The following is a 14,100-nucleotide window of genomic DNA, read 5'->3' as shown; positions in this document are numbered from 1 at the left end:
CCTTCCAAAAACTGCAAACAACCTCTGATGTGGAACCTATTTATATATATTTTCTATCTATTTTTTTATATTTTTTTTTTACAGTAAAATGTAGGAAGAAGAATAGTTATCCAATAAAAATTATTATTATTTGCTATTATTACTATTTTTCTTGTGATAATTATTTGGATTACTTTCAGCAATATTTTTTCCAGTTAAAGGGTTGATCCAGAATGTACAAATAAATAAACTAAATAACTAAATTTGAGGCAATTGTTTTTAGTTTTTTCATTATTTGACATTTTTGGATTTATTTGAATGGGTCAAATGAGATCTCAAATGACAGAAGTCATCTCAAACACTAGACTTTAAGATATCATCCACTGCGTTTGATCTATAGTTAAAATCCTTTATATTCTATATTATTTACTAGGTTGTATGCTAACTGATCACAAATACTGGACGACAATGCCTGCAACAAAGAAAGAAAAAGCCGCCTAAAAGGCTCTTCAGTTAACACTTGACACAACTCATACACCTTTACACAACTCATAACAATTTGCAGTTTTAATACCTTTACAGGTCTTTTCTGTGTGGAGTTTGCAAGTTCTCCCTGTGTCTGTGTGGGTTCTCTCTGGGTACTCTTGCTTCCTCCCACAAACCAAAGACATGCTCGTTAAGTTAAATGGTGATTCTAAATCGGCCGTAGGTGTGAATGTGAATGGTTGTTTGTCTCTGTGCATTAGCTTTGTGATAGACTGGAGACCTGTCCATGGTGTACCCCGCCTCTTGCCCAATGATAGGTGACATAGGTTCCAGTTCCCCCCACAATCCTCCAGAGGACAAGTGGTTACAGAAAATTAACCAATGTATGAATACCTTTACAGTCATTGTACAAAAAATGTAGGCAACTCCTGGCTGGAGCATCTTATTTACTGGATAGATCTTAAAATATTATCCATCTCTTCATCAAAGACAAACTAACACCATCACGTCATCATTGGAATTGATGTTCTCTCTCAAATGGAAGTATGACAGTCATATCATCTGACTTTAAAGAAGACAATTGAGTAGAAGACAGAGACGGTCAAGTGATGTACCACTTCCTCCAAATATCCAAGTATATGAGGGTTAAGGCTTGAGTCAGTGCACGATGCCAAATGCAACAGGCTATCAGTCAGGTTATCTACTGTGCACTGAACGTTTACATGCACATGAAAAAAAACAACTATTGCCTTAGTCCGACTTTAACCAGAGAACTTAAGTGCATGTAAATACATTATTAAAACTAAAATTGGAGTTCTCCTCCTGATTAAGGTTGTTTTCACACCTGACCAAGAGGACTTGGGTTGATTGTTTGAAGTTGTTTTTTTTTTCCTTTACCATTTGGTTCAGTTCTGTTTTCACATGGCAATTTCTGAAGCAAAACAAACTTTCTGAGCAATGTCACATGGTTGAAAGGGGCGCTCGATGATTGGACGATGTAGCAGGGGAAATCGCTCGCTCCCACTTAACCTGAATACAAACGGCAAACATGAAGCAGCTGAAGTTAGTTGTTTTGGAGATTGTGTTTCTTTTGCTTATTTTTCAAATGCACATAGACCAATAACTGATAAGTAACATTACTGTAGCACCAAATGCTTTTTGTCATAAGGGCCAAACGAAGTGGACTATTGGAGGAAACGAACTCTGGTCTATTTAAAGCAGACCAAACTGCTCTGGCGTGAAACCGATCCAAGACACCCAGGTAATGCAAATGGAAATTGCATTGCAAATTGGTAGAGGAACCACCTGGGATAGCACGCGTCTTATCTGCACCATAAGTGGTGCACACATTAAGTAAGAGATTAAAAAAGCCGTGCTGTTATCCATCTGGTTGTTGTTTGAAATGCCAGTCTTGTTTAGTATATGATGTAATAGGTCAACCGGAAAGGGGGCCGTATGAACCAGCTGAAAAGACATATGTCGCCACCTAGTGTGGAGGAGCACATCAGCTAAGTGCCTCAGCTCTGCAGCAATCTCCTGGTTTGAAGTCGCCTGGTCTCCAGCGTTGGCTCCTACCTGCTGTTGCTGCGCCATTTCAGTTCAAACTACTGATGTGTGTTGATCCATGCACTCGCTGTTCAGCCAATAGCCGAAAAGTTCAGCCATTGTGGACAGACCCCTCATCTGCGTTACATTTCTTTGTACATGCTGAAATACGAGCATCAATAAATAAATAAATAAATAGCATTTATTTATATTAAATTATGGCAAAATTGGACCTCCTTACCTCTCACACCCCCTCTCGCACCTCACCCCACCATTTGAAAAGCACTGACTTAACCCAACCACTGAGCGTATTAAACCTCATCTGAATTGTGTCTGGCGATACAAGAGATCAATTCACTATTACCTGGGTCGTTGAGTCGCAGAGAATGGAAGTACTATGTGCAGCTGCACAGATCACTTAGGGCAAAACTACAGGAAACGACAACAAGCCAGCAACACACCACATTAATTCACGCATTTCCTTGTAATTATGTCCACTGTCTTTCTTCATTGTGTGCTGAAATTTTGATTCGTGGCACTTCCTCCACAATTTGACAAATGAATGCTGGATACAGTAATCATTTAAGGGTTAAAGACTTTCCAATGACATTCAAACTCCTACACAGGATCAAGCTAGAGTCAAATTAATGGCACAATAATTCTTAAATAATCCAGTGAATCAATGCCTCCCATGTGCAGGTTTAAATTAAGAAAGCAAAGAATTTAAAACACAAGCATTCTATTGTGTGGAGAGAGAAAAAAGGCAGAGCAGGTTTTACATAGTGAGACAAATAAGTTTCAAACAGGCTCTGGTCATTTTTCCCATACTGAGCTGAAATACTGGTCATACTGAGGCATACAGGCAAGAGCACAACACAAAGATGTAGAATTTGTACTGAATATAATATGGTTCGATCTGAGAGAAAAATGCCCATTACCAACAAGCATGAACTTTGACGTCGCTCTTTGTCTCTCACCATTATCTACTAGACAGATAATGGTGCTAAAAATGGTGTGCTAAAATTTAGAGGAATGTCCAATGAGGCACATTAATGGGGTAATGGGACCATACTGCCAAATTGAAGTGAATAATTTTTTTTATTATTTTGTCTGTGTTATGCTGTTATTATCAAAATCAATTAATTGTTTCTGGCCAACCCAAAAATATTTGATCTCCATAGCTCTGTTTTTGGTATTCCCAAAATCCTGAGGTAATATAGCCATACACTTTATATAGGCCCCATTAAGTTGAATTTGTTTACAACAGAATGACTTTTTGGATTGGTTGAAGGACGGTCAAATTGTGTTCAGTGGCCCCATAATGACATCGAAATGGTGCATTAGTAGGCTCACTCTGATAAGGATCCAATCTGGCTAAGGCAAGTGCAAGCTTAAATTATGAGGACACACTCAGCGAGTCAGCGGCTCCTACTTTTTTAATCAGATAGGGAACTTTGAAAGGCTGCTTTGTGAGACAGCTGCACATCTAACCACTGCAAAATTTAACATCTCCATCTCAGTAGTAAAAAAACAACATATAAATTCAAATGCAATGGTAAATGTGATCCTTGCAAGTATTTTGGTGCCTGCTATTTATGCAGAATAAAAAGGGTGAAAATGAATTAAGTGTATTATTCACTATGAATATTACCATGGCAACCACCCAGAGAGAAATGGAAACCAGGCCGATTCCTATTTGTGTGCAGGAATCACTGAGTTAAACTACTTTAACTTCATCCATATCATATTATGACACCTTCATACAGACAGATCGTTTGTGTTGATAAGAAGAAAAAACACCCATATTACGCTTTAGTGCTACTGCTGCCTTTGTTTCAGATCACACCATCCCCTGACAATGCAATAATTGCCTTTATGTAGGAACTGGCCTTATCTTCCACTGGCTTGTCTCTCATTTTAATGTTGCTGTCCTGGAGACTGTATGTACCAACTATATCATAAACTCTTCAGGCACTTTTACCTTCCCTTCTACAGCTTCTAGGCTCGAAACTGTATCTTTTTCATTACCGTACACTAAGCCTGCAATGGGTTTTATTTGATTGTAAAGGTGTTGAGACGTTTATTGTTTCATGATAACTCCCTGCAGTAAAAGTAATTCACATAACACTGATCAGGGCTCTGATATCTACGCAGCCATAAACAATGCACTAGCGTATACTTCATGAATGAGCAGAGGAGAGCTGAGAACTATTCCGGGAATCAGCTAAAAGCCAAATCAATGAGTGACCTTGAATATAGAGCTTCAACTTGATGGACTCTGCATCAGGACCACAGATTGTAAAAGCTATTGAATGCACTGAATTTACGTTGATGCTGAGCAGACAGTTCAACTATCAAAGCTACAGTGCAGGTGCACTCCACTGGGGAGGTTTTTAAACGCCACAGCAGATGGTGAAGCTGGTGATGAAGGCTAACTGCTCCTCCAACAAAGTTAACAGAGAAGAGGAGTGGTGATAGTGCACCGTAGTTCTTTCCGTGATGTGCTCCCAGGCCTCTGTCCAAAATGTATGATGGTAATTGAATATGAAAGTTTTCCTTTAGACGTCCATCGTTCAGACATGGTGCATCAGCGCAAATAGCTGGGTTTGATTGCCCCAATGATTTACTAATCTAGTGATGACCTATGAACTGGGGGATGATTCAACACTGTCAACAACTATATTCTGTTCAGGTGAGCCAGCGGGAACCTCTCCACACTGGTTTACTGGCATGGTTTAATGGGATACCTGGAAATAACACCTTGTTTATAGCATTAGTTACTTTACCTGCTCCTGAAAGTGGGGGCATCCGGCATACATATTGCATTAATCCAACACTGTAATCAATAGCAATTCATTTGAGTTTACCGCTACTGCAGAAGAAAGGAAGCTGAAATAGTATAGTTCTACATTAATGACCTCGTCTAGAACATTTGGGGATGTGTGACTGATAGATGGCTGTAATATCCGGTAATGTTTCCCTCTATACCTCTTAAATGGGATTTATGAGAGGAGAGAGATTTTGTTCTCCTGTTCAGGAGCAGAGCTGTGATCAAATTCAGTAAGAAAAAGCTAAGTCAGAATACAGGGAACTGGAGCAGTTCACAAATCAAATCTGATTTAGCCTGAAATGATCTGTCATCAACTGCAACTGTCATTACTTATTTGCACCTGTTTTCATGTGGAAGCTGAAAACCGCCTCCATGGAGAACAGTGTTTAACACTGATCTACCTTGGTCCTGTTTCAGCAATTTGTTCCTTCAGTTCAGCACCTACAACTAGCGTACTGTATATGGCCTACTTATGGTCATCTTGATAGAGTGTAAAGTTAGCACAATGATGCAAACATTACTTCGGACATCATGCTGTCTTTAGTAATTTCAAACCTGCTGTGATGATTACTTCACTAATCAATAAGTCAGTTGGTAAAAAACACTGAATAACAGTTTAACTAATGTCATTAATTAACCAGCTCCAGTTAGCTCATGGCTTGACATGGCCATTTAATTCCTATCAGAATATGGTACATCATTTGGATTTCATTACGGGGCTTGTTTCAGCCATAAGCCCTATTCGCACGGGGCTAGTTTTATCTGGGGACGTCCGGTAATTTGTAATGATCACGGAGCTCGTCTGTGATCTTAATCCTGTGCGAATCGTCCGGGCCTGTAATTTGTAAAGTATTGATTACGCCGCATATTAACCTAACATGATTCTCGTAATACAGAGGTCCTCTGACAATAATCCAGTGCGAATGAACATCTCTGTGATTTAGGGGTTAGTTTAGGGGTTAATTAGTCCTTTAGGAATAAGCATAGAGGCTGTATAAAAAATGGACACCATGACAGCTCCTCAGAAGTGAAGCCATTGCTCCACCCCCTCCATGTTAGCGGATAGGACTTAGGCCAAACTAAACACTAGAAACAGGATGTGACATCATGATGATTAACAGTAACCATAACAAGCGCTCTGTGTGTAATGCAACATTTCTTGTTAACTGATGAAGGTAGAGCAGAGCACAGTATTAAACCAATGAATTAAACGCGAAGGAGAGTAAGTCTAGCGGAACTATGGCCAGGTCCTCTCTTGGCACATATCCCTAAGATTCAGTGTGACCAGCCCATCTAAAAGTAGCTAAATTTACATGGATAATATTTCTTCAAACCAACTTTGTCTTTGTTATGAAAGAGAATTTCATGTTTTGGCCTCATTTTCTCCAGGTGATGCATGGATTTACAGCAGTCGCGAGCAAAGCCATGTTTCTTCATTATCCTCCGCCTCCACTACCCATCGTTGCGTATCGTCCTTTATCTCTCCATCACGCGCTCCAACCCTCCATTAAACTGAACAATGTCACTGAGGGCTCTTCCAAACCCAATTAGGAGGTCAAGGTCATATGAAGTTGCATCCATCACCTCCCACTTGGTTTGGAGGCTTGTGGAACTAAAGTGAACGGATTGCTGCTGACACGTGTTGTTGACTCATGGTCCTAATAAGATCCACACTCTTCACCTACTGCATGAGAGAAGAGGAGTCTAATAAGGACAGACAAGGAACTGCCTAAATAATAAATGGGGCCGATAATGGAAATGTGATTGAAATCAGCACCGGAAAGGAGATGAGGACAGAGGACTTTGAACTTACTTTGCATATATTTGTGAGACATGATGAGTATGTTGGTTAATTAAACACAAATGTCTATAACTGTAAAAAATGCAGCTGTCACTTGGTGACAGCTGCACCAAGTCACCAAATAAGTTGTTGTGTTAACTGGAAAATTCATGCTGGATGGTTTGTTTTTCACTGTCCTCCATCATCCTCCATCCTTATACAGTGGTGAGAAAAAAGTTTTCAGACACCCCATGCATTTGTGAAATATTACAAAAAGAATCACTCTTGGGTCTTCAAGTGCCGTGCCTTTTAGTGCAGTCACAAACAAAGTGTGTCTCAGTGTTGTGTTCTGTCCACTTCTCTTACTAAAGCAGTGGAATTTTACTTTCATAGAAAAACGGCAATCTTCTATGTAATTTGCGGTCTTTGCGAATTCATGCTGTGAGCCAGATTAGACCCTGTGGGGGGGCTGCTTTTGGCCCATGGGCCATATGTTTGACACCTGTGACCTACGCAATTCAACATTCTGAGAATAATGTATGAAGAGGCTGCAATGAATACACAGAAAGCCTCCACCTCTGCAGACACTATGCCTGAAGCAATGTTGGAAATGGAGTCACTTGTGAGAAGACGTGTGAAAATGATTAGCAACACCTGCATTGAGGGCTATTTAATAAAGTTCTGCATTTAATTCTACTTTTCCAAAACGTCTGGCTACAATTTCAGTTTTTGATCACAGTAATTTGATAACCCAGGGGATGGAGTACTACTTGCCTTATATTGAAAAGTATTTTAAATATTTATTACACTCAATTAGCATACATAAATGTTTAGAAAGGGGCAGACATACAAACTCATTTTATAACTGGAAGGAGAAACAAATCTGCTATTAAATATCATGAAACACTTGGATATAAAATTGTTTTGGGATATGCACAAGTATTACAACTCCAGCCTTTTTAAAAAGGGGTTGAATGGATGAAAGGGAGGGAGGCACAAGTCTGCCACCAGCGGATGTCAGTATAATATTGTGGAATATTCATTAGTCCTGTTTACAACTTAAGAATCATTTTGACATTTTAATGGGTGCTCTTTTCCAAAGAATTATCTTTCTGTGTGTAGTAACTTTCTTCAAGCCATTAAAAAACATTTCATAACTTAACTCCACTAGGCAAAGGGTTCTACACTAGATATGGTCACAATCCCTAAAACATTAACACCATCACACAGCAAACAGCCATTGAACAAGGCCTCGCATCATGACCTAAAGGCTTAGAGATGATCATCAGTGTTAAGTGTCAACCTCTCAGTCTGAAGAGCTAAGCCAGAAGCCAGAACTACTGTACAGTTCCTTAAATTGCCCCTTTAGGTGACTCCAAGGGCGAGTCAATCCTTGTATACCTGCAGAAGTAAACATGTCTACAGCTTGGTTAAGCCTTAGGAAATTTGCTCACTACCCACTTTATCAAGTAAAGCCAACGAATGGACAATCTGCCTCAGACATTGTCTCATTCTCTGACCCCAAAACAGGCGCACACGCACAGGAAGTCTGAAACATGTGCCGTTCCCCTGCTCATTAGTCCACTGCGACCCTGAGCCAAGCCGCCTTGTTCATAAAAAAAATAAATAAATCTTGAAATTAAGCTCATATTCTCTGAGCACGTCAGGAAAAAAATAACAATAACCCAGAGCATGTTCATGAACTACATCAAAAGTAGAAACTGTATTTTGAGTTTGACTGCAATGATGATTCATATTTTTTTTTTCTTTTTTTTGCGAGGTCAGCATATAAATACAGCACACCTTTACTGGGGACTTAGTGGTATTCAACACAGACATGACTAACAGTACATAAGTATATTCTTTCAATACGTGGGTAGTTGTGAAGCTGTCATCTCTGGATGGCCGGTCTCACCCTGAGCTCTCCTCTCCGCCATGAGAAGTGAGTAACGTCTATGAAGAACTATTATTATTGTCTGCCTGAGGAGGGTGTTAGAGATAAGCTGCAGTGGATGCTGATTCGCAGGGGGTGGTGTTCAAAGGTATGAAGCTGGTTACATGTTCTCAGTTCACGTTTTTGGCTGAATATTTGAGAACCGTGAAACGGAAACAAAGACCCTCAGATAAGGCAGTCATAATCTAAAAAATAAAAAATAAAAAATGACTGCTCATACAGATAAAACACACAAACACAACAGTAGACGTGCTAACTAGCAACAGATAGAAAAATAAATAAATAAGCTAAGGTACTATCATTAGAAACTAGGCATAGGCCTAACTCTTGAGTCAGTTACTAAAATTAATAAAAATAGATAAAATGATATCATTACTGAAATGAATAGAAAAGTGAATTCCTTTGATGGTAATGAAATCTCAGATGTAACAAACTATTTTTTAACCAGTAATGAAGCATGATTGTTGCTCTTTCACACTCAAATTGGAACAAATTTCTGCGTGAAAGAGTTTTTATGCCAAATTTGATTACATTGCTGCTACAAGATAAACGATAACATGCCCATAGTTAAGTGCGACACCTCCACAAGCACTGCTTCGGCTGCAGCCACTGTCGTGGTGTGTTTCAGCAGGCCCTTAGTGATCCCTGCCCAGACACTGGTGTAATTGGTCATTTTCACAAAATCTTATTCCAGTCCCCTCTACTTTTACAGTGTCAATTTATTTACACACTGCAATCTCCCTTAACAGGGTTTTCTGAGCGTCCAGCCTCTGCAGTTCGGATGAGATAAGCTTACAAAGCTTTACCAGCAGCATTGAGTGCTTCTGACTTCACTTGCCCCAGGTTTCAACTCTCAGGCAGCAGAGAGGGAAATGAATTATCTTTTGTTTGGTTGTTCCTTACGTCTGAAAGGGCTGCAGGCACTACTTTGCAAACACTACATGTTTTTTTGTATGAAACATAAAGAAATCCCTAATTCTCCTAAAAAATAAAAAGGAAGGGAAGAGCCATGCTTATCAAAGATAAAGATGCCACATTTATGTATCATCAAATGGAAAAACATGTTCACAAAGCTTCATTTTACACAGTATTTCTAATTCCCACTATTATCACTTGAGATTTACTTAAGATAATTAAATCACTGGACATACGCAGAGAGGAACACGGAGCTTTCAAAGTGATTCCTCAGTGAGTGTAATGATGTGAAGCAATGATGATCCTGCACTTCTTGAAGTGTTGCATCACTGACTTATGTAACACCGATTTTTGTTCCTGGTTTCAGCTCAGATAAAGACGTGCCATCTAGTCAGTCACTTACACAGCGAGGTCTCCAGTATGGCGCAATGTGGTGAAATCAGGGCTTTATTACAACACTGAAAGTCGTGTGAGGAGTATTTCCTTTGGACCTGACGCCTAAGTTTTCTAAGCCCTGTGTTGAAATGTGTCTTATCCCATCCACTCAGCCAGTCACAGGGCACAAGCTCCTTATGTCTGACAGCTACATGTTCATCAAACACGCAGTTTTTCTCAACATGATTTCTTTCCGACTGCCCAGTCCTCACTGATACCAGTATGAGCTGTTGCATAAATCCTGCATGTATATAACAACGTCACTGCCAACAAAGGAATCCACTTAAACACAAACAGGCTGTTATTTCCCCGAAGAACTCAGGATAAAATTGCTGTGAAGTCATTATAAAGTTTGATGCACGCTTGCTCGTGCCTCAGTGGCAGCTATCTAGTCCCTTTCCTCGACGGGTCTGCTGTGTCTTCTCAAACACAAGTAGCACAGATGCACAGATATAGGACGATTGACAGCGATTAAGGCTTATGTTGAGAAGTCCACGTCACATAATTGATTGATCACTGACTGACTGGTTGTAGGACTATCCAGTATTTTTTTCTTTTAATCAGCTGGAACATGTCCCAGAATAAAATCTAAATTCTTACCAGCCTCACGTTCTGATAAGAACTGAGTCTACCTCTACCTCTGTACCTTCAGAAAGCACTAAAGTAGTGAAGAAATAAAACCACTGATTAGAGATTTTTCGCCAAATCATCAGGTAACACAGGTAATGTTGCTGAAAATCCTTCCCAGTATAAACACACCTCCACCAAGAAGACTGAGCCACCTCACAGTTTGTTTATGGAAGGTTTCAACCTTCTGAGAAGGAACAGTTCAGCCTTCCTGGAGCACGTTAAAACTACGCAGTGACTGCCTGGCGTGACAACAAAATTCCAAGAAGTTACTGCACCCGGCTGAGGAATAGTCCCTTAGACTACCAAGTATCTGTGAAGTAAAATCCCTCTGGACACCTTGTAAAATATTTACATTGTCTATAATAGCAGCAGCCTGAGTGCGCTTCTAGGAAATGCATTAATGTGACTCTCCATCCATACTTGTTGGCTTTAAAGCTTATGGTTAATCATCACTAAGTATTTTATTTTTAGCTTTTTGTGCCAATTTCTAAACAATTCAAAGCTTCAGTATGGGGTGAAAGGAGTATGTAATAACTCCTAATATAAGCCAAGGCCACACCACAGGCACTCAAACTCCCATCCATTACCTACACCTTGATATTGTTGTTCCACCAAGCTTTGGCTTTTCTTTTGCTCCTTTTCAAATAATAAAGTGACTACACTAGGTTTCAAAATAAAATCCACACATAAAATACACAACTAATGTTGAGAACTACAATATCAGATATACTGCTGTTTGAACTATGTGGAACCAATCTAACATCAAATGATGTTTCGTTTTTAATTAAACACTGGAGACACATTAAACTGTACAAAACCATGTGTAGAAGGATAAAGCATCATTCTCCTTAAAGGCAATATACTTTGAAGGCAATACATTTTGAATTTGCAAACAGCACCAAGCTTTAAACAATGTGTTGCAGGAAAGAAGTGCCATTTCAAAGTGAGTAAGCTTAACCCTTCAGATACACACAAGACAAAATACCTGGACTCTGAGGCTAAAGAGGTTAAAAATTCTACAGTCAATTCCACTATTTTGCACTTGCTTTCTTTCTGTGACATGTCAAAATGTGTTTCAGAAACTCTAATCTACGTGTACTCCCAGTTTCTCTGCAAGTTTTAAGAATCTTTTGCTGATGCTGAACTGGATGCAGACATCTGCACAAAGTTTGTAATAAACATCTCATTTGGTTCTGTGCATGGTGAAAGAAGCAAGGCCCCAGAAAGTCTGACCTGAGAAATCAAACAAGCTGAAGCCAGTCATTGATTTAGAGCCCGGTTAAAAAAAGGGCAAGATCAGCCATCAGGATATAACAGGTTTAGGCAACAGGGGCTTTTTGCCACAGTAGAGCATGAATAAGTAAAGAGCAGATGTTTGTATTTAATGAGAGGACACGTGGCATAAAAACTACAGCGGCTGCAGGACGTGTTCGGCCTTCAGACGGCGAGCGCTTCTTCAGCTGGTGCCACTTTTTCTCTTGCACATCGTTTGAAATATCAAACTTAGCACATGAACCTGTGCTGGTGTCAATCAGTGTAAGGCTGATTATTAATGGCTGTCTCCGAGTGCAGAGCAAAATGACTTCAAGTTTTCGAAACTACAACACAACCAGCCACCCTGCAGCACTCCTCTGCACTTATCTGGAGCCTGTCCTCTATTAACAGCTTGTCACAGCAAGATGACACACTTCCAACCCTGCGTGGCCGCCTCCACCACCCCGGCTCTCCACACACAAACACACACACACAACAATTATATTCCAGGTCAGCTGTTGCTTGAACTATGTGCGTTTAGTAAGAATGGGGAAGACAAATCAAAAGACAGCTGGAACGGATGAGAGGGGAAGTGAGAATGTGGTAATGAGTGCGAGGGTGTGTGTGTATTTGACTGCGAGTTTCTGTATGTGTGTGTCTGTGAAGGTGGGAAGGCTGGAGGAGGGAGAGAGGTTTGTGATTTCAGGCTTCAGAATATATATATATATATTTTTTTTAATAAATACAGCCTCTCCTCTCCTGACGACCAACAAACCAATTGTTTTGCTGGTTCGCTAGAGCTGAAGTGTAACCCTGTTAATGTCTATACTCCTAGTCCGCCAGTTTAATATACTGAATTAAGCTCTCTGGGAATAAGTACAGCTCAAAGCGCTGAGAAGCTGTGCAGCATGTTGACATGATGATGATGTTGTGATGATCTGACTTATCTCCAAGTGTACGGACTCTTGTATTTAACAGATGAGGACTGAAATGGCCTCTTTTCTGTATTAGAGCTAATATGATCTGTCCCTGTTGTGGTTACACTGAGAATTAAGTGACACACGTGACAGTTTCTTGGTGATCTGATTTGACTCATAATCTATATCTTCATGCAGCACTCTATGCAGGCGCAATGTTGTAACGTAAGAGGTGGCATGTTGTTTTACAGCGTTTAACTCCATAACTGTGGGCATACTTCTAGAGCAACAAACACTGCTTCTTGTCTTTTCATTTTTATTTTTTTAATTTATTTATTTTTTTCAATATAAGCTTAGGAGTGACCTCCAGCTGCAACCTACCCAGTAAAAGCAGTTTCACTTCTCTGGCTGCCTTCTCTCCATCTTCTCGGAGGTTTTTGTCAATCATCTTTGACCTCTCCGCGGCAGCTTTATCCTCGGCGCTCACCGTACAACCCATGGATCCGAACGCAGGGGCGCACCGACCACTTGCGCAAAAACAAACAATAACAACAACAACAACAAAAAAGGTTTCAGTGTCGATGCTCTTAGCGCGGCAGAGGATGCCAAGAATCACGATGGTGCACCTTTTATTTTCTTTCTGCACTGCCTTCTTGGGAGAAACCCGTCTATTCCAGAGTTTTTATCCACGCGCAAAAAGTAAACGCTCCTGCGCCTGTTCTGTTCGGCCACAAGATCAAAAACGTAGCCTTTAAATGATTTGTTTTTTTAACCCTATGTGGTCCATGCCGAAACGCTCAGAGCCCTCTGTCCTGCATCCATCCACGGGCTGAAAGTCCGTGACTACCTCACGCTCGTGTCGTCGGCCTGCTGAGCTGAGCGGCACGTCCCTCCGTCGCTCGAGTGCGGCAGCGCTTTACGGGGTTCAATTAGGCTTGCGTGAAAAACCCTCAGCTATCTCCGAGACAATTGGAAGCAGTCAACCAATCGACGTCAGTCGGGCAACTTGCTCGCGATAGTCCAATTAAATCAGGTGAGCTCTCCACGGTGGCTGGTGAGGAGCCAATTAGAGGGGAAGCCAGCGAGGCGTGATTTTAGTAGTGGGATGTGCAGACTGCAGTGGGCGCTGTGCCAGCATCGTCCCTCTGCATTTCTCGTGCGTGAAGACCCAGAGAGGACAAACACAGTGTGTTGCAGCAGCAACTGTTTTCTGTGAGTGACTGCACCACACACGAGGGGTTTGGTGTGTGGAGGGATGCAGGGCGAGCTGTAAGGAACTGATAATGACTCTTTGCGTCACTTGTTTATGAAATGCCTTGGCACATAACTAGGCCGTCAGAATAACTGGTACAGAGCGCCGCCAAGTGGAAAGGAT

General features: G+C 40.7%; 1 protein-coding gene across 1 annotated transcript in view; it reads right to left on the bottom strand.

Moving 5' to 3' along the window:
- The window catches only part of LOC125006885 (guanine nucleotide-binding protein G(i) subunit alpha-2), a 41,631-nt gene extending 27,655 nt beyond the window's left edge, over nucleotides 1–13,976 (bottom strand). The window contains exons 1-2 of the mRNA XM_047583369.1: nucleotides 13,352–13,976; nucleotides 13,107–13,252 (exon numbers count right to left, since the gene is read on the bottom strand). Coding sequence (XP_047439325.1) covers nucleotides 13,107–13,224 — 118 coding nt within the window. The 5' untranslated portion in view covers nucleotides 13,225–13,252; nucleotides 13,352–13,976. The remainder of the gene's footprint in view (nucleotides 1–13,106; nucleotides 13,253–13,351) is intronic.
- Nucleotides 13,977–14,100: the final 124 nt, after the last annotated feature.

The sequence above is a fragment of the Mugil cephalus genome, chromosome 4 (assembly GCF_022458985.1).
Source record: "Mugil cephalus isolate CIBA_MC_2020 chromosome 4, CIBA_Mcephalus_1.1, whole genome shotgun sequence".
Lineage (NCBI taxonomy): Eukaryota > Metazoa > Chordata > Actinopteri > Mugiliformes > Mugilidae > Mugil > Mugil cephalus.
Note: the sequence above shows the minus strand (reverse complement) of the source record. Positions and strands in the feature narration are given on the sequence as shown.